This window comes from Marmota flaviventris, chromosome 15 (genome assembly GCF_047511675.1).
Source record: "Marmota flaviventris isolate mMarFla1 chromosome 15, mMarFla1.hap1, whole genome shotgun sequence".
Lineage (NCBI taxonomy): Eukaryota > Metazoa > Chordata > Mammalia > Rodentia > Sciuridae > Marmota > Marmota flaviventris.
In genome coordinates this window covers 1,292,020-1,319,701 of record NC_092512.1, presented here as the reverse complement: position 1 = coordinate 1,319,701, position 27,682 = coordinate 1,292,020, and the positions used below count along the sequence as shown (strand labels likewise).

Below are 27,682 nucleotides of genomic sequence, written 5' to 3'. Positions count from 1 at the left end.
TCGACAGCTACCCTGACACTTCTTCAATATCTCCAAACTGTCTATGTACCCTTCCCTGGCTGAAGACAGCCCTCAAAGGCTGTCACGGCTCAGCCCTTTAGAAGCCATATTGATTTCTGCTCTCCTGCTCCATACACCTTCCTCCCTCCTAGTCCACTTACATCTCAGCTGACAGCACCCTTTCCCTTGGCCTCTGATGTCCCCTTGAAGGGAGGGCCCTGGGGCCAACCCCACCTCAATCTCTGGCACAGCAGCCCTGAGCAGTCAGCATTACCAGCCACAGCAGCTTCCACACGCCCTAACTGCTTTTCCTGGCACCGGTAGTCCAAAGGGCCTTTCCTTCCCCCACTAGCACTGTCGTTTCTGACAAAATGCCAGCTGTGTCCCAGCCTAGGGCCTATCCTGGTACCCGTGCCCTGAGAGAGGTGACCTGAGCCTGAGGTGCGAGCAGTGAGCAGCAGCCACGGGCCCCATCCCTCCACTGGCACAGCTGGGTGGCAGAGGGCTGCTGAGTGCTTGATAGACAGGTAGGGAACGGAGAACCTGGAGGGAAGGCAGAGGTCCCAGGTCAAGCGCTCCCTAGCGGGCACATGCACCACCACCCACACCTCTCCTGTGCCAACCTCCCCTGTAAGGCCTCTTCCTCCATCTACCTCAGGCACCAGTTCTGCCACCCACAGCTCAGGTGGCCACACCTCCACACTCATAGCTGCAGGACTTAAGGCAGAAGCCTCCTCCCAGAACAGCCTTTAGTTGCCAATCAGTGTGGTTACAACAGACAGTGTTCCACAGCGCAGGGTACACCAAAAATGAGTGGCACCAGGAAGTGCACCTCCAGAGCAACTCTGAGCCTGGCTTCAAAGGGGCACAAGAGGCTGAGGTTTCCAGGCACAGGCCAGGATTATTGGAGAAGTGCAGGGCCTTAAGAAGTAGGGACAGTCCTAGACAGGAGTGCCCTGGCTCCTGCTGGCAGAAGCAGGGAGCGAAGCTGGGGGTGGCTAGGAGTTGGGAGGCTCCCCCCAACCTTGGCTGGTATGTGCTCACCCAGCACTCAGTAAGCACCTAGCTCAAAGGCTCAGCCTAAGGGACTATACTGTCCCTCCTTATTCAGGTTAAGAGAGTGCTGAAGGGCAAGGCTGGACAACAGTGGGAAGAGGGGCCCGGCAGCCTATCTGGGCCAGAATGTGCAAGATGCAGAGAACAGTAGGAGGGAGGAAAAACCTGAGCTCAGTGACTGCTGGATAGATTCTCAGAGGGCCCCGAGACCGCACAATGGGGCTCCCATCCCTTCAGGCCTCTAGTTTCACTCCATCCAAGTCCCACTTCCTGGGTGGGGGCAATAGAGGCCCTTTCTCCTTTGCTGCAGTCAAGAGGAACCCCAAGTTCCCCTAGGCTGCTGCAGACGGGCCGCACACTTCACACAGGCAAAAGCACGCAAAGCCCGCACGCTGGGGCCCCGCCTACAGAGCCAGTGCAGCACGCAGTGCCAGCAAGGTCTGTCAGGCAGCCTCCTCTCCAACAATTGCTGAATTGCACTCTTAGAAAAATGGCCACAAAATCTTAAACAGAACGTGTGGCATACATTTCTGAGAGGCCTCTGCTCCAGAATTTAAAACCGTGACGTACATCTGAGCTGTCTGCAAAGGCTGCAGGCCTGGCGGGAGCACAGTGCCCATTACTGCAGCCAGAGTGGAGGCAGTGTCAGCAGGATTTCCTGTCCCTCACTGAGGGTGGCATAGGCAAAGTGCCTCTCCTGGGGTAGGAGAGGCTCTGCCCAGCACAGGCAGGGAGGTCCTACCCACAAGCCTGGGGTATCCCAGGCAGGGCAGCCCACTTCAGCACGTTATAGCCTATGTGTGGCCTGCCGGGGTCTGGCGCCACAACAAGATCCAGCCAAGGAGTGGAGGACGAAGTCGGCCAATTCCCTATCACAGTGTCTCACCCCCGCCCCAGAGTGAGGGCCACTCCACTGAGACATGTTTCAAAAGGCAGGGCTTCCAGAGGAGCCATCTGACGTGCACATTTGTGGGAGGAAGCCAAGAAGATAGCCGAATAGCGTGAGCTCAAATACTCATGTCACAGTGGGGCCCCACACTCCTTGTGGGACACCTAGGCCATCTGACCCCACCACTCCACCCATCCCAGGCTGCCACTGTGGTCCCTCCTGGCTCAGGCCTGCTTCTCCCCAGCCTGCTCCACCCACAGCAGACCCATAACAAAACGTGTCTGGAGTCACAGCCTGGAGCCTCCCACCCTCAGCCCTCAGTATCTGACTGTGGCTTTGCCACACAGCAGGCTTGCTCCTGCCCAAACCGCAAGTGCACACAAAGGACACATTGTGTGGGGTCATTTCCTACTTCCATGGCTCAGCTACCCACTTACCAGGAAGACTGACCAGCAGCTCCTGTAAAATGACAGAAGCAGGGCCACTCATGCCCTGCCTGAATCTCTCACTCCTGTAGCTGCCTCAGTTTTGTGCCAACCTGAGCCACGTCACCACGCTAGGACTAGGGCACTGTGCTCTGGGGCCAGCCAGAGGGAATAACAGTCCCAGGGACCCAGCCCTGAAGCCCCTGAGCTCACAGCCTAGGGGTGTGTCTGGGGGGTGAGGCGCCCATATGAGGCACCATCAGCCTGGTTCCTACAGACACCAGGCAAGGTGGTTTCTCAGCATCCCAGGTCCAGGGGAAGGGAGCCTGCTGGGTAGGCAGTTCAGGGCTTGGTGCATGCCTCAGCTCCCAAAGACAGATGGCAAAGAATGGCTGCAGACAGGCCCAGACACAGGAGAAGAGAAGTGAAGAAGATGAGAGAGACGAAACGGAGAGCAGCAAGCAAGGGACAGGGAAGAGCCCTGTGCTTCTGGTCTTGGAGAGGCAGTGTAACCAACTCTACCATATGAACCCAGGTGATGTGAAGGTCAGACCCTTAGCCTGGACCCAGGCCTGCCCATGGGCTCCTGCCTTACCCTGCCCAATCCAGAATCCCAGCCTCTGCCTCCTCTCCCAGCACCCAGCCAGACATCTGCAGCAGCCGTTCTCCTCCTGAAAGAGCATGGACCCCGCGGGAGAAGGCCCCACCCACCTTGCCTCTGGCCCTCCGTCTTGGCAGGTGGCCAGTAGCAGGGCCCTCAGGGTGCAGCAAGGGGAAGCAGTGATCGGTGGCGATGAGCACGGCACTGTGAGCTGATCATGCATGACACCCACTCCCTGCTGGTGGCCCAGGGGGCTGTGGAGGCCAGACAGCTCCTGGGGAAAGCAGAAGCAAAGTGGGCCCAGCAGGAGGCCTCCTCCAGGCCCCTCCACTGTTCTGTAGGGAAGGATGCGGCAGAGGGTTGCTTCTGCCTGGTTCTGGTCAGTCAGATAGAACATCCCTGCCCTGAGAGGGGGGGAGCCCTCCATCCCCCACACCCTCGCAGAACTCAACAGTGACAGCCACAAAGCAGAGCTGAGGGGCACACCAGCCTCTCAGTATACTAGGGGAAGCTGGCAAGGCCTTAGAGGTGAGGAACAGCCTGCCCATGATGCCAGTAAATAGGTCCAGATCGGGCCAGGCTAAGTGGGCACCTGTACAAACAGCCTTTGCAGGGGCCTCTCAAGGATATAAAAGGGCTCAACTCCCACAGTCCCCAGCCTGGAAACAATTGAGGCGGCACCCCACATCCTCCATGACAACCTCCACTGGTGCCCACAGAGCCCTACCTGCTTGCACACAGGGGCACCGCCCACCCCAGGGCCTACCCATACTCAGTGTCTCAACTCCAGGCCACTTCCAGTCCAAGTGGCAGGTGCAGAGGGCACCAGGGGACATGGCTGCCTCCTGTTCTTGCCATGATAACTCAGCAGTATTCACCTAACAAAGACCCCTGCCCACCCTCCTTTGAGAATGGTCGTTCATGTGCTTCCAGGGTCCTGTCCATTTCTCTAAATGAGCCAGGATGGCAGCTAAGGCAGGGGCTGCTGGTGAGCACCCTGCCCCCACCTTGGCGCGGCAGGAGCTGCCAGGGACTGTGGTCTAACAAGCTTCAGATGTGGGATAACTGGAATCACAAAGTATGAATTTTTATGAGTCTAATAAATCACTCCACTTTTCTTGCACTTGATGTTTCCCGTGCTTCAAACCCGGGAACAGGCCTATTATAAGCAGAGGGCTGAGTACCTCACACCTAGTGATGGCCAAAGCAGGGCAGCTGGATCCCATTCTAAGCACCCTCAAATACCCTGATCCTGAATGCTGAGGCCACCAGAGGCCCCTTGGGCCAGCAGGTCACTTAGCAAGGCAGAGCAGACAGTGGGCTCATCAGCTGCTAGAACAACCCTACAAGATCCCACATGGGCAGAAAATTTGCCTCATGACCTGACCAGCACAGAGGGAAACGCTAGTCACACAGATGGCTGCAGGGCCAGGCCTCTTGCCTCCCAGTCAGAATCTATGTAAGATAGTGACTTGAATGTGCGTGTGCAGGTGAACGCGCTCACCCCCTGACAGAGATGGCAGAAAGATCCAGGCCCTGAGCGGAGGAGTGGGTCTATCAAGTGTCATAACCCAGGCCCATCCAGGGAGCCTGGTTGGGGACTGAGAAGCTCCAGCCACTTGGGAGCACCCCAGGTGATGTGGGCAAGCGGCTGCCATAGGAAGGGAAAGCCCTGCACCCCCGCCCACAGCTGGCTGCTCACCAGCCTTCCTCGCAACACCATGGAAATGGGGATCCATCTTTGACAAACGCTTACGGGTTATCCAATCACAACAGCAGCCCAGACAGGGCCATAAGTCACCCTAAGCAGCTGTCCGCACGGTAGTCTGACGAGTCTAGGCAGCTCAGTGATGACAAATAACTGCTGCCAGTTGCCCTGTCCCCCTGTGTGGGATCCGTGTTCTCTGTTGTTCCACGCTACCTGGTGTTTAATGACAACACTGTCAGCCTGAGACACGGCGCCACCGAAGCCGCCACTGCTGCCTCGGACTGTCAGAGCCCTATTAGAGGGAAGATTGAGACCCTACTCTTCCTAAAGTCACTCGAGCAACACAAGCAGCTAGTTCCTGTAATTATTGTGCGCAAGCCATCGATCGCGCGCTGACACCTGACCCGCCTGTATGAAATGGGAGTAGTTTGCTGTGTGACAGTCACTATAGATTACAGAGGGTGGGTCTTCACTCGCCTTTAGCCATCGCTCTACCTGACCTCAAAAGCAGGGCAGGGGAGAAAGGAGGTGGCATTGCCCAACAGCACAGGGTCTCCCATGTGCTGCGTGTCCTCCATCGCAAGGTGGGTCAGCAGAGCCTGTCAGACCAGGAAGGCGACACCTGAGGAGTCTTCCTGGCCTCTACAGACTGGAGTGAACAGTGCAGGGGCAGTTGAGGGGATTCTCAGAGGGTGACCACAGGCCAGGTGAGGGCCAGAGCAGGGCCCTGACAGGGTGTGAACCAGGCGTGAACCCTGCCTCACCTCCCCGCAGGCCTTCCTGAGAAAGGGGCCAGGCCAGCGTGAGCTCACTGGGCAAGTTCAGGGCCCCAGCTCTCCCTCCCTTCCCAGCAGCCCCGCCCAGCTCAGGGCCACACCCAGACTGCTCCCACACTGCTGGGCTGCCTGGATGGAGCGCAGCCTCCCCCCACCATCCTGTCTGATCTCAGATCCCAAGGAGCACCTGGGATAGGACACTTTTTCCCTGGGGCTGGGGGCCCAGGCTGGACCACTGTGGCCTCTTCACCCTGTCTGCTCTGACTCCTGCTCCCTCTCTAAATGTCTAGGCCCAGCTATGGCAGCACACGGGAAGAAAGGGCAACTTGCTCCTCAGCTTGGCATTTCTATCCCTATATACACCATGATCCCAACTCACACAGCTGGGCGCCCCCTCTTTTCCACAGGTTATGTCCCCAGGACCCTGGGCCCCCTATACTCATGAGCTGACCAGACTCCCAGACGTGTGTTGGTAACAGGGCAGCCCCAGAGGACAAGGCCTGCCAGGGCTCGCACAGCAGCTCAGGCCTAAGTGAAACTCAGGAAGAGCCCCTGGGGCCTCCTCAGACCTTAGAAGCAGCCCCTCAGCATAGATCTGCACCCCCTCGATCATAGAACTGCTGCAGGGGAGGCCCATCCACAGGGCTTCAGGCCTTTCAAAGTGAGCACCACTGATTTAGGTGCCACAGGGGAGGTGGGACCCTGGGACCCAGTGTGCAGGAGACTGCCCAGGAATCCAAACCACTGAAGCCGCTAGGTGGTTCTTGGGTAGCCAGGCTAGGAACCAGCCTCAATTTGCCCCAGGAAGCACTGAGACTATTCCCCCCAACCCTGGCCATGAGCTGCACCTGACCCTTACATGGACAGTGCCAGGCTGGACTGTGAGGTTGAGGACAGACAACAGTCTGAATGGCCAGGTGTCCTGTGGCCCCAGCTTCAACGTGCAGTCCCACCTTGTAGCTCCCACAGGACAGGGCGTCCTGTGAGCCTCAGCTGGCCTTCTCCTGCATCTCTCCTCTGCTTCCCAGTCACAGCCCAGGGAAGACGCTTCTGAGAGAGCCTGGAGTCATTATCTACACAAAGCAGCTGCAGTCAGTGGGGAACTGTATGTTCCTTCGGAACCCCAGACAACCAAGACTTTCTTGATCACTCTTCAGTTTCCCTCTGGGCCACTCCTTGACTTTCTGGTGGCCAGAGGAGCAGGGCTACAGGGCAGCGAGGGGAGCCCCTGGAGTCAGGCAATGGGTGTTCTAGGCCCCATTCATCTGTGGGCCACACAGCCTGCCCTGTGGACAGCACCAGGAACACACCCACCATGGTGGCTGGAGATGGCAGGGTAAAGCCACACCCTTAGGACTGCCTCAGCTCATGTCACAGCTTCTAAAAGGCATTTATACACTTGATTTTGCTTTAGCATGCACACATGCACAAACAAAAACTGCCTACAGAGCTGTAGCACTGAGCTAACAGCACAGCCCAGGGCCCTTGAGAAGATGGCAAGACCTTCTCTTACCCTAGCCCAACAAAGACCACGGGGAGACTGGGGCTCCCCCAGCCGGAAATAGAGCTTTGCTGGTATGCCAGCCCATTAAGGCAACACTGCCCTTGAAAGCAGGGCCATCCTCTTCTCTGGAGTCCCCCAGCCGCAGCAGCAGCAGTGCCTGCTCCTGGCTCCCAGGGATATCTTGGAAGAGATATCTGGGAGCAGAGAGGTTGCTAGAGCAGGGAGCAAGGGAGCCACACCAGGCCAGGCACAGAATGTCCCGGAGAGAAAGGGGCTTGGCACAGCACAGCCCAACCCAAGCCTACGAAAGCAAAGGATCTTCCTCCCTGCAAGGGCCTTGGCAGGAAGGAGTAAGGGAGAGGGGAGGTGAGGGGTGTGCTGGGCTGAGGAGGCTGTGGACACCAGGGCAGTCCACATTAGGTTAGGGTTAGGGCAAACAGCTGCAGTGTCAGGCTGGAGACAGGTCCCCAAACAGGCCTCATCAGCTGCAGCCCCCCTAACTCATCTGCCTGGCATGAGAACCAGGGACCCCAACCCCTCCCCACTCTGGGCAATGGTATTTCAGGTGCCACAGGGGTTGTGGCACAGCAGCCAGCCTGCAACATCCAAATGGGCACCAACAATCTGGCGGCCCACCTAACCTCAACCCACTAGACTTGGTAGGAGGAACTTGACTGGGCTCCTAAGCTCAGGTATGGGGACAATACTGCTGTCCCCACTCACCTGGAAGACACAGAGGCTAGGTAGCCTCCTCCAGGGCCCAAGGAAGGGCCCAGCAATGACCACCTGCACCTCACATGCCCCACAGAGCCCTGATCCTATTGCAACCTTCTAGGCATATAATGACAGAAATTTGTGATATGGCCACAGCTCAGAGGGGCTCACCAGAGACACCCCAGAACTCACTCTCAGCCAGGAGAGCACTTCCTGCCCAAGTCCTCAGAAGCCCAGGCAGAGCAGGGCCGAGCAGTTTAGAGTCCCTACAAGGTGTACAGTCCTTCCTTTCTTTTCTGTAGGCCCAGCTGAGATCCTCGAGGCCCTCCCAGGTCAGCATCATGGCTCCCAGATGGGTAGGAGGTAAGGCAGCAGTGTAAATCTGCAGCCACCTCATGGTCTACATTGGTATCTTCACAGGGCCATTCAGAACTCCAGGGCATCCTGTGAGTCACACACAAAGCGTCTCTGCCAGCTGCTGGGTCCGCCAAGTCTTTACAAAGCTTTCTTCTAGTTGCTGGGTTCCAGGAAGTAGCTGCAGTCATGCTTTGCCCCATTCTCTACAGGCAGCCTCACCCTGACACAGGAGCCAAGGCTGCTGCTCACTCCCATGGACACCTACCACTTAACTGCTCTGCAGCTGAGGCAGAGAGGGCAATTAGAAGAAAGCTGCAGGTCCCATGGCTGCTGCAGACCCATGCAGTTCAGAACACACCATGCATGAGAGGAAAACAGCAGCCCAGGACTGACCCACAGGAGCGGAGCCCACAGACAGGCTGCTAGGAGCTGGGAGTCCTGGCCACAGAGCCCACAGCAGCCTGGAGGACCTGCATAGATGCAGGGAGGGAGGGTACAGCCCTGGATAGGAGCCAGAACTCTGGTCTGTTCCAGCCCAACTTGTACACAGCAGCCTGACCCTGGGGCAGTCTCCCTGTCCACACATAGGCAAGCAGGGCACTCGGGGCAGCATATCTCCCAGATTCCTTCTAGGCCTACATGTTAATGGGCTGGGAGAGGCAAGTGTGCTAGGGACACAGACAGCTACGCACAGTGCCATACCCCATGGATGCCCCTCAGCATGCTTCAGATGGGCCCTGGAGCACGGTGACCAAGACAGAGCAGGCCTAGGTGGCCCTGAGCCCCACTCCTGCAGTCCTTCCCCTCAGCAGCTGTGCTCAGATGAAAGCTGATCCCAGAACGCAACAGCTGCCAAACCCAAATGCACTCTCCAAAGCCAGGCTGGGACCTTCATGGCCCCAGAGAGAACCACCTGGGGAGGGCCTGGCCTAGACACAGGCAGGAGCACAGCACAGCCTGGGCTCCACTGCACTACCACATCCACCTGGCTGAGGGGCTCAGAACTCACAGCCCCATCCCCAGAGCCCACTCCCTTCACACCAACAGAAGGGAAAGTAAAGCCCGAGATAAGATACAGAGCAAAGGTGGCTCAAAGGGTCCATGACGGCCTGTCCACTGGCCCCAGGAGAGAAAACTGGGCCTGCAAGGTCTTGGCACAGAACCAATACCTCCATATGCGCAGCCCTCAGGGCAAAGTGGGCAAGCCATGCTCCCTTGCACTATGGCTGTGTGGCTCTGGGACTCAGCAACCTGGAGGAGATAAGAGAGAATGGGGAGGGCAGCAGTCTGCCTCTAGCCAGGAGACCCCCCATAGCAGGATGACCTGACCACCTCCCTGAGCTGGACATCTTACCCGAAGGCTGCAAGGACTAGCCAGCAGTGGAAGCAAGTATGTGGGCCATACCCATCCCCTTGTCTCTGTACAGACCCCCTAAGTCAGAAGCTCCAAAAGGGAGCCTGAGGCACAAGGCTTATCTCCAAAGCCAGGGCTCCTTCCTGCCAGGTCTGAGAGAAAGACTTTCAAGCAAACCCACAAATAACAGGACACTTAATGATCAGAAGCTGCTGGATTTATAGTCATTGTACCCAGTTATAGATTTCCTTTACACATTCCATCAATTCTATGCACTTAGACTGTTAAATTTGGAAGATCATGGGCCCTCGGAAGCTCTGGGCCACGTTGCAGGTAATACCCAGGTGGCTCTACAGGGCCCAGATGTGGCTACTGTTCTTTCTCAGTCCCTCTTGGCATCACCGACTCTGCCACCCAGGAGGCTCTGCTCTGCTCACGATTGGCGAAGGCGCTAGTCTCCTGCATGGAGTAAGTTTCTTGTCAGCAACAGAGTCACGGTTGGCAATCACTGAGGGCACTGTTGGCCACTGCCCTCTCCAAGCACACAGAGTGCATGGAGCAGAAGGTCACAGTGTACAGAGACTCCTCTCTCAGGATCTTCCTAACATCTAGAAGCTCTGACAGCTGAAAAGGCACACACAGCCTGGCCCTTTCTGAAACAGCGGCACCCATACAGCTGGTATTCCTCCTTAGGCAGAGCCACCAAAGTGGTTCAGCAACAAAAGCAGGGAAAGCTCTCAGCTCAGAGTCCAGCACGCAAGGCCATCCTTGGAACCCATCCTAAGAGGGAATGCCACATTGACATGCTCCCAGGAGTACACAGGCCAGGGAGCTGCAGTCACGGAGGTGGGGAGGCTGAGGGGCCTGGGGGCTCCCAACGAGGATGGCCGGCCAGCCAGCAAATACTGACAGCCAGCACAGGGGCTCCTGCGAGGAGCAGAGAAAAGGGCCTGGCCAGGTCTCCCAGGAAGAAGTCCCCCATCAACCCTGGCCTTGCTCTCCCCGGGCTACCTGGCCGAGGGCTGCCCCAGCCACAGTGGGATGCAAGAGTTGGGACAAGACCCACCCAGTCTAGCCTCACCCTGTGGGTCACCCTTAACCCCTACAAGTGGACCCCACCCAGAGCCCTACCTAAAACCAGCAGAGCCCCCTCCATCCTATAGGGCACCTGAGGCCGCCAGTTCCTGTCCAGGACCTCAGTTAGAACTGGAGACCACTCCCCACTCCCTGACAGCCTGAGCACTAGGGTCCTGGGCCACCCTGAAATCTAGGCTCTCCCTGGAGTTCCCTGAGGGGCCTCCTGCATGGGCATCATCAGAGAGCACCCAGCCTCACTGAGCAGCCCCCAGGGACTTTCAGACGTACACTCCAGATGTCCTTGGCAAGGCGCACCAGCCACAGCACCTCCTCCTCAGCCCAGCTCCATGCCTCAAGTCCCACTCCAGCTACTCGAGGACGCTCCACAAACCTCTCCAGGGTGAGGAGCTGCCCATCCACCAAGCAGCCCTCCCACCACTTCAGTGAAGAATCCTGACAGGCCATAGATCAGTGAGCCACTTGGTCTCCGATACAGGTCACCAACACACAGAGCAGCCCTTCCTCTCCCACTATCCATAGTTGGTAGAGGCTCCAATGCACCTGCCTATAGATGGGAAAGTGGACCACCAGCTGCAGGGCTGGGCTGCAAGAGCTCTGACTGCCCACTACGGCCCCTGGTCCTGACATGGACCCTGTCCACCATACTACACCATCAGGCACAGTGAGCAATGAGGGCCATGCCGCTGAGGGGGAGGTACAGGCCCATGAAGGGCCCCACAGGCTGCCCAGGGCTCCAGGTGTACAGGCCAGCTCACCCTCTCAGCAGGACACTACCAGACAGCCTGCTAGGCATTCTCACTCCTGGGTCACGACCCCACACTGCCCTTGACTCTGTAAGTCCTGTTGCCCATCTGGAGGAAGAAGACATTATCCAGCTTCAAATTATCTCCAAAATTTGCATACACAAAATGACCAAATACATATAAAGAAAAATAACAACAGACAGTGGAAAAGACATCCCAATAATTGTGGTCTTTAAAAGGACAGGGAGCTGAGGGTATGTTTAGGATACAGCACTTGCCTAGCATGTGTGAGACCCTGGAGTCAATCAGCACCACACACATATAAAGTAAGATTAATTTTTTCTTTTACACACTTGAACTTTAAAAAATAATTAGAGGGCTGGAGGTATGGCTCAAGCGGTAGCGCGCTCACCTGGCATGCGTGCGGCCCGGGTTCGATCCTCAATACCACATACAAACAAAGATGTTGTGTCCACTGAAAACTAAAAATAAATATTAAAATTCTCTCTCTCTCTAAAAAATAATTAGATGAATCTAGGTGTGTCCTTTGGAATCTCCACTTCTCAAGATCCTTAGGCAGGAGGAACAAGTTTGAGGCCAGCCTCAGCAACTTAGCCAGACCCTGACTTTTACAGACAAGTATATGTGTTCAAGGAATTAAAAAGACAAGACTGCAAATTTTTGGTGGAGACCTAGAAATTATTTTAAAAGACGAATAGAAATTTTAGAATTTAAAAACAGTTAACTGAAATTGAGAACTCAAGGAATGGATTTAGTGGCAAATCATACAATGCAAAATGGCAAATAAGTAAATTAGGACTACTGCAAACCTTAGGCAGGATAAATTAAAAGCACACGTAAGCACATCTCAGCAAAAGTGCTGAAAACCAAAGGTGGAGGAAAATCGTACCAAGGGGAAGAGAGAGGTCACACCTTCCCAGGCAGGCCAGCTGGCCTCAACAGCAGCAGCCACGTCAGGGGCCATGAGACAGAACATCAAGGAACACACACACACAAACAGTGGCCATCCTAAAATCTCTTCTTTACTTTTTTTTTTTTTTGCAGTGCAGTACACAGGCCTCACATAGGCTAGGCAAGCACTCCGTCAATGATCTATATCCTCAGTCCATCCCTAAAATTCTTTAACCAGCAAAAGCACTCTGCTGCAGCTGTGCACACCTGTAATCTCAGCTCCCCAGGAGGCTGAGGCAGGAGGATCACAATTCCAAACCCAGTCTGAGCAACTGAGCGAGGCCTGTGTCATGAACGTACATGCCATCCTTGGGCAGGGCCACGCTCACTGGTACATCCTTCCAGTTTGGGTATATGTGCTGCTGAAGCAAGCACAAGAGTTCTTCTCAAAGAAAAAAAGATTGAGAAACTAAGACAAATGTAAAATTGTTTTAAATAATTGTATGGCCAGACGCAGTGGCGCGCTCCTGTAATCCCAGCCACTCAGGAGGCTGAGGCAGGAGGATTCTAAGTTCAAAGCCAGCCTCAGCAATTTAGCAAGGCCCTAAGCAAGACTCTTGTCTCTAAAGAAAATATAAAAAGGACTGGATGTGGCTAAGATGTTAAGTCCCCCTGGGTTCAATCCCCAGTACCTAAAATAAAATAAAATAATCCTATGTATTTGTGGGATACAATATTTTTATTTTTATTTTACTTTCTTGGTACCAGGGATTGAACTCAGAGGCACTTAACCACTGAGTTACCTACCCAGCCTTTTTTTTTTTTTTTTGTGAGACAGGGTCTTGCTAAGTTGCTTAGGGCCTCACTAAGTTGCTGAGGCTGGCTTTGAACTCACGATCCTCCTGCCTCAGCCTCTGCATGCTGGGATTACAGGCATGTGTCACCACATCTGGCTGGTGTGCGTATGTGTGTGTGTGTGTGTGTGCGCGCGCGCATGTTGCTGGGAACGGAATACATTGCACGTGGTAGGCAAGTGCTCTACCACTGAGCCCCAACCCCTAAAGACATTTTTCAACAAACACATATTGCAGGAACTGGTCCCAAGTAGACCTGCATTATTAAGGGATATTCTTCAACCATAAGCAGAGAAAGGAATAGAAAGAAAAGGAAGAACAAACACATGAGTAAGTCCGCACAGACGCTGGCTGCAAGTTCTGCCTCATGCCTTCTGGAACACAGGGAGAGTTATCATCACAACAATACCAGTGCATGACGGGGAAGGCGAGAAGCCAAGGGACACATTCTAAGCTGCCACCATCCAACTAGGGACCATGCTGTGTACAAGCACCAGTGATGACATAAATGCACACTGTCACCTGAGGTGACTTCTAGATGCAGAATGAAGAACACACAGTAACAAGCCATTAAAGGAAAATGAAAACTTTCAAATATCTCAAAAGAAGAAATAAAGAAAAGATACAGAGCTGGTGAAACAAAAAGTACACAATAAAATGGCAGATTCTAATTTATGCTAATTAACACATCAAAAGTACATACTAAATTTTGTGGGGGATGGGGGTACTGGGGATACTGAACCCAAGGACACTTAACCACTGAGTCACATCCCCAACCCTTTTTATATTTTATTTAGAGACAGAGTCTCACAGAGTTGCTTAGAGCCTCACTAAGTTGTTGAGGCTGACTTTGAACTCGCAATCCTCCTGCCTCAGCCCCCCGAGCTGCTTAGACTAAATATTTTTGAAAGAATTTTGAAAAAACAACTCTTAGCCAGGTGCAGTGGCACACACCTATAATCCCAGCGGCAGGTGAGGCTGAAACAGGAGGATTGCAAGTTCAAAGCCAGCCTCAGGCTTGGTGAGACACTAAGCAACTCAGTGAGACCCTTTCTCTAAATAAAATACAAAATAGGGCTGGGGATGTGGGTCAGTGGCTGAGTGGCCCCGAGTTCAATCCCCAGTACCAAAAGAAAAGAAAAAAAAAAACCCAACACTTTGCTATATAAAAAGTCCAAACATAATAGAGAAAAGGTGAAAATAAATGTGTACATATACAAACTTCTCATACATACACATGTAGGTATGTGTGTAGGCTCATACATGCTGCAAACATGAACTAAAGTAGGTACACAGTGACAGTAGAGCAGGCTTTGAGGCGAGGAACACTACAAAAGAACACTACAAAAGACGCAGAGCACCTCCCAATATTCAAAGCTTCAATCACTAGGGAAATAAAATTCCAGATTGGTCTGCACCCAGCAAAGTATCCTCAAGATATTTAATGTCAGATTGACACCTGGAACTGAAGAAATTCACAAGCACACTGGAAGATTCTAACACAACCCTGTGTTAGACAGTGGAAAACCAGAATCAGCCCTCCCCTCCAGAGTTGTAAGAACACAGAAGACTTCAACAGCACAACCAACACTGACTTTCTGGCACTGAACACAACTGCTGAAGACCACGCTTTTTTTTTTTTTTTTTTTTGGCACTGGTGACTGCACCAGGGACACTTTACCACTGAGCTACATTCCCAACCCCTTTTATCTTTATTTGGAGAGAGGATCTCACTGGCACTCTCTCAGGCAGCTTAGCTCACAGCGCAGGGAGAGGGGCTCCCCACTTAGCGAATGTCCCTCAGAGTCTTAGCAGGCATCTCTTAGACCCCATGGCCCCAGTTGTCCCCTGACCAACCATGGGGTACTGCCCCAGAGCCTGCAGTGCAATTCTGAGGGGACCCCAAAACTCTTTCCACTGAGTGTCCTACACTAGACAGAACCAGGCCAGGTGCCACCTCTGCATGGCAGCTCCCCACTCGGGAGGGCAGGACATACTTGGCCTGAACAGGGGAAGGGGCAGGAGGGATCTGGCAGCTTCCCACTATAGCAGGAAGATATTCTTAACAGTGGGAGCTGAGAACAGCCCTCCCAGGGTCAGAGGATGATGCCCGGCTTGTGCACAAACTCAAGCCTCCTCACGCTCACCACACACTCTGCTCACAATGTCCCCCGACCCCAATCCCAGGAACTGAGCCTGCTGCCACCAGGTCCTTCCATCTTCCAGCTAGAGACCCAGCCACACAGCCTCCCTTTGCCCTTGAGGACCGCGTACCAAGAGTCACATCAGTGCCACTGGGTCTCCAACGAGAGCAGGGATGGCACAATAAGGGACAGTGGCAGGAAGACAAGGCATGCTAGGCTGGGGCTCTTCCCTCTGACAGCAGGGCCACCAGTGCTATGCACAAGACACCAAGGGAAGCCAGCCCCAGGTCTTGACTTCAAGGCTATGATGGCACCATGAGCAGCACACATGTGCAATCCCATGCCAATTCTTGTGGAATAATTCATTAGAACGGCCACGACAAACGTAAAACTGGAGGCCTCCAGCGCGCCTGATAATTTATGCAAGATCCAAGGATCGCTGCGGCTGCCTTTCCCAGAGCCTAATTCAGCATTTTCTTTTTCCCTTATGAAAGCAGGACTCCAGATTTAACTGCTCTCACGCCCTTTAACGGTGTTCGCCATAGTAAAATCGAACAGCCCAGCTGCACACCAGTGAGCAGTGATGGATCGCAGACCCCCAAGGTGCCAGCACAGCTCCCAGGCAGCATCTCCAGCAGCCACACGGCACGCAGGAATGCAGGGCTGGTCCAAAGCACCCCAGAGTTCTACCCCTTAACCTCCCAATCCCAGGAGAATCAACCCTTGGCCACTTTACACATAGGGAATCAGATATCCGCACTACAAACACAAGGGGCCCAAGTTCCCCAGCGAGGCAAATGCCAGCACCAAGCCTGAACACTCAGAGTCAGGATGTACCTGGCATCCTGAATACAGCCTGCTCCCAGCACCCAGCAACAGAGGCGGTCACCCAGCTCAGCCTCCCTGCTGAGCACACCGGCCCTGAGCCCTACCGTGCCAGGCACAGCGAGCCACTGTGAACACTCTCGAAGCCAGCACCTTGGACCCTGGCACACGTCCTCTATGGCATCTGTCTGCTCAGCTGGGGCTGCAGAACAGCACACACCTCTGCCCACAGGCAGGGAGAGGTGGCGGACTTGGGTCCATGACCACAGCTCTCTGCTCCCTCACAGGGAGAACCCATGCCTTCGCCTGACATAGAAGAAAAGTGGCCACCAGCATTGCCAAGGCTCAATGCCCATGCTGGGACTGGGCAAGGACCCAAGCTGCCCTGACCAGGCTTCCACTCCTGAAGCCCCAGGGACCTCTAAGGATGGGAGGAAGGGCCTTGATGGGCAGGTCCTTCAAGCCTAAGCACACTGTGCACACAGCCAGGAGGGCATGCGAGAAGAGTGTCAAATAGTCTGTAGACACACCCCCACCAACAGACTCGGGAGGCTGCCTTCAGGTGGACAGAGGCTGGGGGGCAGACCAGTGCCCAGAAAGCACTGTATGCCTGAGGGGTCCCCAGCCTCTCCATAGGTGACAGCCCTAGGGCTGGGGAGGGCAGGACAGCAAACTGGTGAGTGGTGAAGGGCCTAGAAACTGGGCAGGGCAGCAGGGAGCTAAGAGGAGGTCAACAGAGGTCACATAGGGAAGACTCCCTGAGCACTTTCTTGAAGTGCTTGGACTCTAAGAATGGGCAGTGGGCCCCAGAACTGGTGACACCCAGCCAGAAGGGGGGGGTCAAGATCCACTCCTGCCCATTCTGCCAGTGACTGAGGGTGATCCTGCTTCTTGTCCATAAATGATGAAAGTGGTTCCTCCATACCCACAGAGCCAACACTGTGGACTAAGGACAAGGTGGGAATCACCTGTCATATGCCAGTGAACTCTAGGCCAGAGGCAGATGATTCTGCCTGGGTGGCTTATGTGAAATCCTGTGCAACCTACAGGTCTTGGGCCAGCCTACTGTCACAAATTGTCACATGTAAGAACACCAAGAAACCCAGCCCTTCCTGCCCATGGCAGGTATGCCTGTGGGAGCCCCCAGCCCCATCCACCTTCAGCAAGGCCTCATCCAAGCCCTCCACTCTAGCAACTCATCTGCCAAAGTTGCTGCTTCCTGGGCGGGGCCCCAGGCTCACCATGGAGAGCAGGAGAAGAGGTGGGCTGTGACTACATACCCACAACCCTGAGCAGAAAAGTAGAGGGGCCTTCCACCCCAGCAGATCTCCACAAAGTCTTTTCCTTGGCACACAGCAGCAGACATTTCCAAGTGGCTGTTAGGAATCCCCAACTAAGCCAGGCCCGGTGACACACAACTGTACAACAGTGATGCCAGCCTAGGGCTGGGGAGGGCAGGACAGCAAACTGGAGAGTAGTGAAGGGTCTAGGTATTGGGCTGAGTATCTAGACGGAAGGCTGAGGCAGAGGGAGTACAAATTTGAGGCCAGCCTCAGCAACCTAGTAGGACCCTATTTTTAAACAAAATTAAATGGGTTGGGGATGTAGCTCCATGGCAGAGGCTTGCCTAGCACACCAAGGCCCTGGCTTCAAGCCCCAGAACAGCAAGAGAAAAGGAAACATTGACTTGTTGGCATCAAGCAGCACCCTAGCCTGGGGCGCAGCACCCCAGGCAGCACCCCCGCTGAGGGCAGCTCAGCAGCCTACACGGTCTCCTCAGGCAGCCAGACACAGCACTGGGCCTGGCTGGGCCTGAGGAGAATGAGCCTCAGAGCTGACCCTGAGCCCCTCAGGCCCCACATGCCCATACCAGAGTGAGAGCCCAGATGGATGGTTATCACACTGGGTAACTGATGGCAAGAATTACGGGGACAGTAAATCAGGCACCATTTTGCGAACCCTAAAGGTCTCGCCCCCCCTTGCCCCAGACTCTCCTGCAATATCCACGACAATCAGGCAGATATCCACTCAGACCCACCACACGCTCCAACCCCATAGGGGCCAACAGAATCTTAAGCCTTCAACCCCAGGAGAAAGGGAAGGAAGAGACAGAGACAAGGGGCACAGGGTCAAGAGGGTACCCCAAGCCCCCCCCCCACTCCAGTCAAACTCTGGGGCCCAGAGAACTCTTTGGAGGCAGAGGAGACAGGGTCAGGAAGGGACTCCCTGAGTCAGGCTGGAACCTTCCTGACACTCTCAGTCCTCGGGCTGAGCGGCCGCACGGCTGCTGAACAATGCAGTTTTGAATTCAATTAAAGTGATTATCTGTTGTGCCAAATAAATTGTGTACAGCATATATCCTGCGGCACTTTACACCTCGGGGCTCATTATTCCCTAACTGTTTCCTCCTGTTTATGTGCTCTCAAATTAAATTGCTGATAATATGCGCCAAAATAAAAAATGAGCGCACCTTGTCCCAAGAAAATTGATTCTCCCTTCTCCTGAACTGGCGATTGCCAGGTTTTATATACTCTGTTCCTGGTGATCATTAGTAATTCAATTTTCTTTTTATTAGCCCCCTTATCTGCTGAGCAATATAGTGGCAGGGCTGACCTCTTTCGCACGGGTAAATGTTTAAAATCTTTTCCCTGATTAATTTTGCCAGTTAAGAAAAAGAGGAGAAATGGCCCGGCTCTTAGCCATCACAATGAATAAAGCTTAATGTTGATTGTGATGGAATTTCTAATGCCAGGGAAATTGATTGAACGCGGCAATTACGCTGCAAGAGTAACTCGAGGGAGATGGGATCGCTTTCTCCTGGCCGTAGCCTTTTGGTTATTTAAAACAATCCAATTTGCAAGGATAATTATGTATTAGTGTTTTATCTGCCACTTGAAATGAACAGGGGAGTTTCGATACTGGCCCAGCATTAGCAGGTTATTGCTGCAAATTACTTGATATCTGCTTTCTTTCACATAAAGAGGAAATTAGGCAATCAATTACTAGAAAAAGGTGGACTTAAGAATAAGAGAGGCAAGTGCGCCCTCTGCTGGCAGCAAGGCCACAAGGCAGGGCTGCCCTGCAGCTGCCAAAGGCCTCTTTCCCTCCCTCCCAGGCACAGAAGCCCATTAGGAGGTCAGGTCCCTCCCTGGACATCAGGACACTGCTTCCCTGGAGAGCTGGAGCTGGGGCTAAGCATTTTCTGGAGGAAAATGGGAAAAGAGAATATTCCAGCCAGATGAAGGGGCAGCCCCTGACCAGTGACCCCATCCACTGGGAGGAACTGCTACCTAGGAGCCACACAACCTTGGGTTCCACACCCTCCTGGAGGCAGAACTACATCTGAGCAAGATCCCCAGCTTGGGGACCCAAGACAGCCCTAGCCAGGAGGGAGGGAGACAGCAGGCCTTGCAGGAGGAACCCTGGGGAAGCCTCACCTTGGCTTCAGGATTACCCAGGCTCCGCCTAGGTCCCAACCCAGGGAGATGCTTGTCCTCACTCCCCCCCCCCTCTCATGATGCCCTAACCAGGCCCCTGTCCTCCTGCAGCAATCCCAGCTCGTGGCCTCTGCTGTCCAAGTTTCGGATGGCAGTCTCTGGGACCACCTGGTGCGCCTCAGCATCTCACACTTCTTATGTCCGTCTTCCAGAGGCCCCTGCCCACGTGGGAGGTGAAGACACTCACGTAGCCTGGCACACAAGGCCACACGTGCAGGCCTATGACTCATAACCTGCTCCAGCCTCCAGGGCACTGTGGGCCAACACCACCACCTGCTATCCATGAAAACACGACCCAAGTCCCAGCTAACCCTAACCCTCTTCTGTCCCACCCTGGCTTCCCAATGTAACCAGAAGCAACCCTCTTTTTCTTACTGGGACCTACAAGAACTTTCACATTGTCTGGTTCCCTCACCTGGGACAACATGTCAGCTACACGGCCTCCCTTCTGTTCCTGGAACACAGGAAACTCAGTCCCACCCTGTCCTCCACTTGCAGAACTGAGAGTTACTTGCTCTCTCTTCATTCAGGTCCCCTCCTCAGAGAATCCCTCCCAAACACCCGGTCAATGCTGTCCAGCCTTCCCAAGACTCACTGCTACACTCTTCTGCTTCCTCATTTTCAGAACACACTGAGCACCCAAAAGCATCTTTCCAGTCCGTCCATAAGGACGCAGATTGCCACCTGTCTTTACCACCAGAGCATGGCTCCAGCATCCCCTAGGAGCCAGCGTGCCGCCTGGCCCCAAAGTGACCAACATGTGGTTGGCGAGTAGGCAGGCAGGGGAGGGGGTAGGAGACCTTCCCAGAGGCCCATCACCACAGGCCCTCCCTTACAGTCACCACACTTGATTATGAGGTTGCTCGCTCCCCTGGTCCTATCAGGGCAGTGACCATAGCAGCCCCCACAGTTCCCAACAAGGCCTGACCCAAGGCTACATACTGTCCAGCAGGGAGAGGTGGGAACCTAGGGACCCACATTCCTTCCTGCCTGACTACCTGTGGGGCTCACGGCAGTGCCAGCCCCTGCCAGCAGAACCATCCCCCGTCCATACCCCACCCTGCCCCAGGCCAGAGCGAACAGGCCAGCTGCAGGCACAGAGTGTGGAGCTGACTCAGAGGACACCAGTGAGGACCTCACTCAGCCATCCTCCCACCCTGCCTTCCCATGACACCGGCAGGCCCCTCCACCCAAAGCTGGAGTCCTCCTCCACCTATCCTCCCTACTTGACCATGAGCACCTGCCCTCTGTCCAGTCAAGTCTTTTTTCCACACTCCCATCCAGCCACTGCACTGCAGCACCAGGTACCTCTTGGTTCCCCTGCTCCCTGTCACCTGGGAAGATCCACACTGGCCCCAGCACATGGCAAGAGTCAGCCACACAAAACAGCAAGCAGCCAGCACCCTCCAACTTTGCTGCCTCATGAGCCTGCAGCCCCAGTCCCAGCTGCACAAGCCCCTTCAGTCCTCTGGCTGGGCCGTGGGCCCCACACTCCTGTACCCAGCTCTCCACACAGGCTCTCAGCTCTGCCCAGCAATGCCCCTCCCAGAGCCTTCCCCAGAACCTTCCCGGTCAGCCAAGAATATTTCCTGAATGAGAGCCAGTATCCACTCAGACTGCCCATGACCATGCTTGCTAGTCTCCAAGCACCCCACCCTTTCCAGACTCTACACACACTTGGCCACATTTGCCCAGGTGCTCCAAGGAGAATGACAGGAGATGCCACAGGGTTAGGTGTACTCAGACAAACCCAGCTCCCCATGGCCACACCAGGTAAGTGCCACCCCTAGGACTCAAGACCCCTCACCACAGATCCCGGAGCACACACTGGCCTGGAGGTGGCCCCCCAGTGTCAGTGTATCCTGACACGTCTCCTCCCAGTGGGGGACAGGGCTGTCCTCAGAGGAGTCATACCTACAACCTGTAGGCCAGGATCTACTCAGGCAACCGCAGGGAGCTCTCAGGACCTCCCACAGGCTTCCGGCTGCTCACAGCAAAAGGTGACTCTGGGAGAATGCAACGAAGACTTCCAGGCTGGCCCAGGACAGGGGAGCGGAGCCCTGTGGGCCTCCCTTGGAGGAGGCGAGGCTGGGCACAAGGGCTCTTACCCATCACCTCCCACAGGAGGGACGCAGTGGGTACATACTGAGGACTGGGCAGAAAGGCTACCACACTCCTCACTAGCTGCACTAGCCCCCACCCAGGCACAACACTCCCAGTCCCTCTCCTGCACTCATCACCTGGCCTCCCGCTGCCCACCAGGCAGAGCCCTCTGGGTCCACAGCCCTCCAACAGCATGTTCAGGAGACAGCAAATATGGTTCCTAAAAGGCCAGGGAGGAGCCAGATGTGGTGTGCACCACTGCAATTCCAGCAACCTAGGAGGCTGAGGCAGAAAGAGTGCAAGTTCAAGACCAGACACTGGAGATGCACCTCTGGGTTCAATCCCAGGGAGGGGTGCAGCTTGCAGCCATTCCCATCCCATGATGAGCCCCTTCCCCTGGCATACCTTCCTTGGAGGGGAGGTGGGCCCGGCTTGGTGGCAGATGGCACAGCCGATGCCTAGTGACCTGTACCAGGCCCTTATTGGGAGTCCTCTTCAGAACAGGGTTGTTCTTCCCCCGAAGGACCTGTCTCCGCCGCAGGTTAAGGTGGCTCTTGGTAGTGGCAGGTGAGGGGCCATTCTTCTTGTCCCCAGGAAGGCTGTAGAGACAAAATCAAGCAGATACCAGCGGAATCACTGGTGGCTCTGTCCACCCACCCTTCCTTACCCAAGTCTTCATGGGAGGGCATGGACCCAGACACAAGCAGGCAGAGCTCCGTGGCTTCTTCCAAAGCCCTGCCTTCCCTACCCAGTCTGACGCAGCGCCCACCTGGCTGCTAGTCCACTTCCCTTCTCCCCCTCCCCTTCCCTCTGCAGCCAGGATGAGCAAGCAGGCAGATCCGTAATCAGAAGACCCGGGCCAGGGCAGGCTGCCACACTGCCCACCAGGGCAGAGGCCTCAGACCAACCCCTCCTGGAATGCCCACTCCGCCCCACTTCCCCAGTCCAATAACCTCCTGCACAGGGTGGGGACAAGCAGCAACAGAAAGAGATGCAGCCCTTGAGGAGGAGCTGCCACCAGGCCCACAGGCCAACCCCGCCCACCTGTGAGAGGAGTGCCCCAAGGCTCCCTCTCCACACTCCCCAGAACAGAGGAAGCACAGGCATGGTACAGCAAAGCCACTCTCCAAGAATTTGAAGAACAGGGACTGGGGTCAGAGGAAGGGAGCCTACCCTGAGCCAAAGACAAAGGTGAGACAGAAGAAAGAGCTCCTGCAGGGCTGGGAAGGCACACTCCACAGCAGACACTCTGCCCAGCGGTGCAGCCTCACGCTTCTGTTTGTTAGCTGCTCATCTGATGAAGTCTCAGAACCCAGAACAAGACTCTGGGCTACAACATCATCTTTGAGTCTCTCTACAACTCATGAGGATGGGTAGCTCAGAAAGGACTGTATGCTTGTGAGGTGGTAGCACCATCTAGTTACCTGGCCACCACCAAGAGAGTGGCTGGGATGTAAGATCATTTTGTTCCCTCTGAGGATGGCCACCTGCCACCTCGTCACTTTCTGAGGGTGGCCAGAGCTCAAATCTGAGAAATCCCAAGAGGCTGCAGTGCACCAGCCCCACCCAGCTGCTGCCCACTGCACTGAACTGGAGCAGCAGGCTACCTGGCCATGGGCAGAACACCCAACAGGGCAGGGCCTCGTGGGGCCCAAGGCCCCAGCACCCCCCCACCTCAGGGCCAGTGCCCAGAGCCCCAGGCCACCACCCAGCTCAGATGCATGGTCCACAGCTCCAGACTGGGGGCAACCACAGGCTCCCACACAGCCTCCCCCACCTGTTGCACTCTGGGCAGACTATCTATGGTGGCTGCTCCCCAGAAGCCAGACTGGTACCATGCCATCTGTATCTACAAATGTGGAAGGGAAACCATGCCTCACAAGCTTCTGGCCATGAGACCAGGCTCCCACCCCACCACTGCCTGGCTGGATCCAAGGCAAGTTCCTTAGTCACCCTGAGCCTCCCCTTATGCAGCTTTAAGAGTCTCAAGCGCGACATGGCTCTAAAGGACAGTAACACCTACAGCCCACTGGACACAATCCCACACGAAGCCCCTAGGTCAGGCCCACAAGCCAGTGGTGCTGATCATGCCCACCATGAGCCCCAACCCTCGCTGCCCCTCCCTGGAGGTAGGCCCTCCCTCCCAACACTCTTGGAGGGAGCAGAGGCTAAGGGCTTGCCCCAGACTCCACAACTCAGGGGCCAAAAGGATCTTGCTGGTCCCAGCCCCCTCCACGCACCCAGATGGGACACTGGGCAGTGGAGATGCACACCTGGTACTGCCCCGCCTCCGGACAATCTTGGTGCGGCTCTTTACTTTGTAAGCTGATAGTGGTGTCTCCCCAAAGAGGGGCTTCAAGCTGCCAGGTCCCACTGCTGGCCTGTCTCCTGGTGGAGACCTAGATGGAACTGGGGAAAGTTGAGAAGCATGATCCTTGCTGCCAGCCTCTGACTGCCAACGGAAGGAGGAAGAAGAGGAAGCAGAGGGGCTGGATGCCTTCCACTTGTACTTGCTGGGAGAGGGCCCGGTCTTGGAGTTCATGGCCAGCCTTCTGGGCCTGGCCTCTGGGTCAGCTCTGGGCTGTGGCTTCTCTGTCTTTCCAGATGTGCCAAAGGAGGCCCTGCTCACATTCTCTGTAGCTGCTCTGGGACTGAGAGACCTCCGAGTGGCCCGGGGGCTCTTTGCAGAGGAGGCCACCCATTTGTAATTGCTTTTCCGAAACTTGTTGGTTCGACAAGACACTAGCAGTGAGGTTTCCCGGGCCTGCCTGGGCCCTGAGACTGATCTGGCTGGGGCCACCACTGAGCCCAAGGGAGCTGGCTGATCCGGATGGCCAGCATTCACTCTTTCATCCCTAAGGGGCTGCACAGCACAACTGGCTGCAGAATGAGGGCCCACCTTCCGACCCAGGGCCATCCCAGTGCGTGGGGGTAAGGTGGAGGACTGCAAGCAGGCCTGGACGACAACTGCGCTCTCACTGACCGTCCGCCGGGGCTCCGCAGGGCCATCATTCACACTGCCCACAGACTTCACAACCCGTGGCTTGCCAGGCTCCTTCTGGCAAACCAAAAGGGGATCCTTAGCACTGTAGCTCCCCCTGCCTCTTCCTGGCCTCAAGGGCTGCAGCTTCCCAACAGGAGGCTCACCCTCGCCTTCCTGGGGTCTTTGGTCACTCCAGGGCATGTCCTCATAGTCTTCCAAAGAGCTCCGCTGGGCTCCTAAAGTACTTATGGAGCCAGACTTTGATGGTGGTTTGATTTTGATGACCATGTTCTGATCTGGACTGAGCTGGACCTGTCTCTCAAGAATATACGGCTGAGGGTCAGGGTCCTGGCTGCCCTCGTCCTTGAGGGGTGCTTGCACAGCATGGTCACCAGCTGGTTCTGAGGATCCCGGGGGCCGGTTCACAAGGGAGTATTTCTTACGCCATGCAGGTCCATGGTGTGATGAGAAGCCCCTTCGGCTTGGACGAGGGTAGCGGGCAGCAAAGGCCCTGCCACTGTGGTAAGAGGGTGGCTGCCACTGGGAAGCAGATGAAGTGCCTGGGGCAGAGGCATTGCCATGGAGGTTTTTGTAGTCATCGATTAGACCTGAGAAGACAGAATTACAGACTCAGTCAACCAGAGGTGTGAATACAGCAGCATTAATCACTATAAGGGAGGGGCATAAGCTGGCAAGATGCCCTCAGACCCTGCCTCCGGAGTCCCTGCCTGATTCAGGGGGCAGCCCCCAATGCCTGGAAACAGTTCAGCTCAAAACCCTAGGCCTGTCTTTTGCACAAGACTTTTTCCCATCTGTTCTATTTCAATATTACTTCTGCTGGTTTATCCTGAAAATGCAGCCCTGTGGTAGGTCAGTTTCTATTTGCTGCTTTGTTAGATCCACAATTCTTTAAGGGAAGTGTCACTCCATATGCAGAGACCAGCCAGGTCCCAAGCTGCAATCTCTGGACAAGGATACAAGTCAGCCAGAGTGGACCTCTGCTCTGCCCACAGAAGGGAAGGATGCTCAATAATTTCCACGGAGTGTAATGGAAACAACGCCCCCCAACACTGGTACTTGACAGCAGATAAAAGAACACTCAATACACAGGCTGGTGACCTTCCTGATGTGTCACTGTCTTCTCCAAAACAGGAGGCCTGACACCACAGGCTTTCCAAGGAAGTCCCCAGTGGCTGGCCTGGCGCAGGGAAGCAGGACACAGGCACCAACACTCGGCTGCCAAACCAACAGGCAGCCCTCCAGTTACGGACACCCCCAGGCCAGTCCTGCCCAGACAAACAGAAAGCCATTCCAGACCAGGCGCCCGCTCAGGGCGAGTGCGAGGGAAGCCCAGCGGCGGCAGCCCGCCGGATTCTCACTCCTGAGGCCTCCCTCTGTGGGGATGACCTGGAAGGGTTTTAAGCCTACAAAGACCAACTTAGGTTCTAAGCAGGAAGCTGAGGGCTGGGGAGTCGGCCTGGAATCCGAGGGGCTGCGTCGGTACAGAGGGAAGGACCGGGCCCAGCCGGGCGCCAGCGCGCTACCCCGAGCGACCGGCCGCCCCTGCCCGGAAGGCCCGCTGCCCACGCCCGGCCCGGGACCCGCCGGAAACCGGCCCAGGCCGATCCCGCACAGACGCCGCGGTCCCGAGCGTCGAGAGAGCGCGGGCGAGGTCTACCACTCCGGAGAGGCCCGCCAGCGGTGAGGGGGAAAAAAGGGAACGCACGCCCGGCCCGGCCGGGGCCGACCCACCCTGTAGGAGGCGGATCTGCCGCCGCAGCTGCTCCTTTTCCTCCATCTCCCGAGTCCGCGACGCCCGGCCAGGCCCCCGCAACGTCATCGCTGAGCGACTGCGCCCGGCGGGCGGGGTCAGAACGGCTGAACGCCGGGAGCACCCAGACCGCGGGCGGCAGACTTGCGCCGTCGCCTCAGCAACGCGGAGCTGCGCACGCGCAGAGCGAGCCGCGGGTGACGTCATCGGGGAGCGCCGGCAGCGGCGACTCGCAGTGTCTGCGCACCGGGCAGCTGGAGGTTCTCGAGGGGCTCCGGGTGGAGATGAACCGGTTAACAGTTGCCTTGGGCCGGGAGGCTCTGCTGACGCCAAGCTGCGGCCGGAAGAGAACGATCGAGACGCCCTGAGGCCTTTTACGGAGACATGAAAGCCTGGCTTGTGGGTGGAAAGAAGTGTTGAAACGTGTAAACCCTTGTGCACTGTTGGGAACGTGAAGGTGCAGCCGCCGGAAACGGCCGTGGGGTTCCTCAGAAAGGTAAAGGTAGGACTGTGGCAAGCCCCCACCTGGTGGACACCCAGGAGAACCGAAGGCACGGACTGGGCGGTCGGTGCGACTCGGCAGCCTCGTCACCACAGCCAAGTGGAAGCAGCGCCAGTGTGTGTGCAGAACAGAATGTCCACGTGCATGTGATGGGATGTTATTCACCCTTGGAAAGGAATGAAGTTTGACCTGTGCTATAACGTGGACGAACTTCGAAAACTATGCTAAGTAAAAGTGTGGGTTCCACTACTCCCTGCCAGAAGAATCAGATCAAACAGAAACAAGACTTTATTCTTAGGCTTGAGCATAAAGGAGGGGGAGACGGACATTCCAGGCTGACTCAAAGGCAAAGGTGTGCAGCTTTCATGACATCCACGGGACTGCTGCTCGATGTCATGAGGGCAGAGACACAGTGTTAGCTGGGCCTGGTCTTCATCGTGCCTCTTGAGTGCCATTCATACCTGTCTCAGTGGGCAAAGATGCGACTCATACAGTTGAGGGGGAGAAATAAAGAATGCCCATGCGCTTCTGCCCCTTTCTATGTTTTATTCACTCAAATCACGCAATACAATTTTACTCTGTAGGGTTTTTTTTTTTTTTAATTTTTTTTAGCTGTAAATGGACACAATAACTTTGTTTTATTTTTATGTGGTGCTGAGGATCAAACCCATTGCCTCAAACGTGCGAGGCAGGCACTCTGCCCCGGAGCTACAGCCCCAGCCCACTCTGTAGGTTCTTAATCAAGAAAATGTGATCCTTAATGCTGGGCACTGAAAGAGACATAATCAGTCCATAGCAAACAATTCTAAGTTAATTCCAAGCACTGCAATCACACTTAATCATGACAGACATTCCCTCTGCAGGCT

General features: G+C 55.5%; 1 protein-coding gene across 1 annotated transcript in view; it reads right to left on the bottom strand.

Annotated features, from left to right (window-relative positions):
- Zc3h3 (zinc finger CCCH-type containing 3) overlaps window positions 1-26,369 on the bottom strand; it is an 83,758-nt gene extending 57,389 nt beyond the window's left edge. Inside the window, exons 1-3 of the mRNA XM_027948372.3 lie at window positions 26,296-26,369; window positions 23,834-25,151; window positions 21,966-22,159 (exon numbers count right to left, since the gene is read on the bottom strand). Coding sequence (XP_027804173.2) covers window positions 21,966-22,159; window positions 23,834-25,151; window positions 26,296-26,341 — 1,558 coding nt within the window. The 5' untranslated portion in view covers window positions 26,342-26,369. The remainder of the gene's footprint in view (window positions 1-21,965; window positions 22,160-23,833; window positions 25,152-26,295) is intronic.
- Between the last annotated feature and the right edge of the window lie 1,313 nt (window positions 26,370-27,682).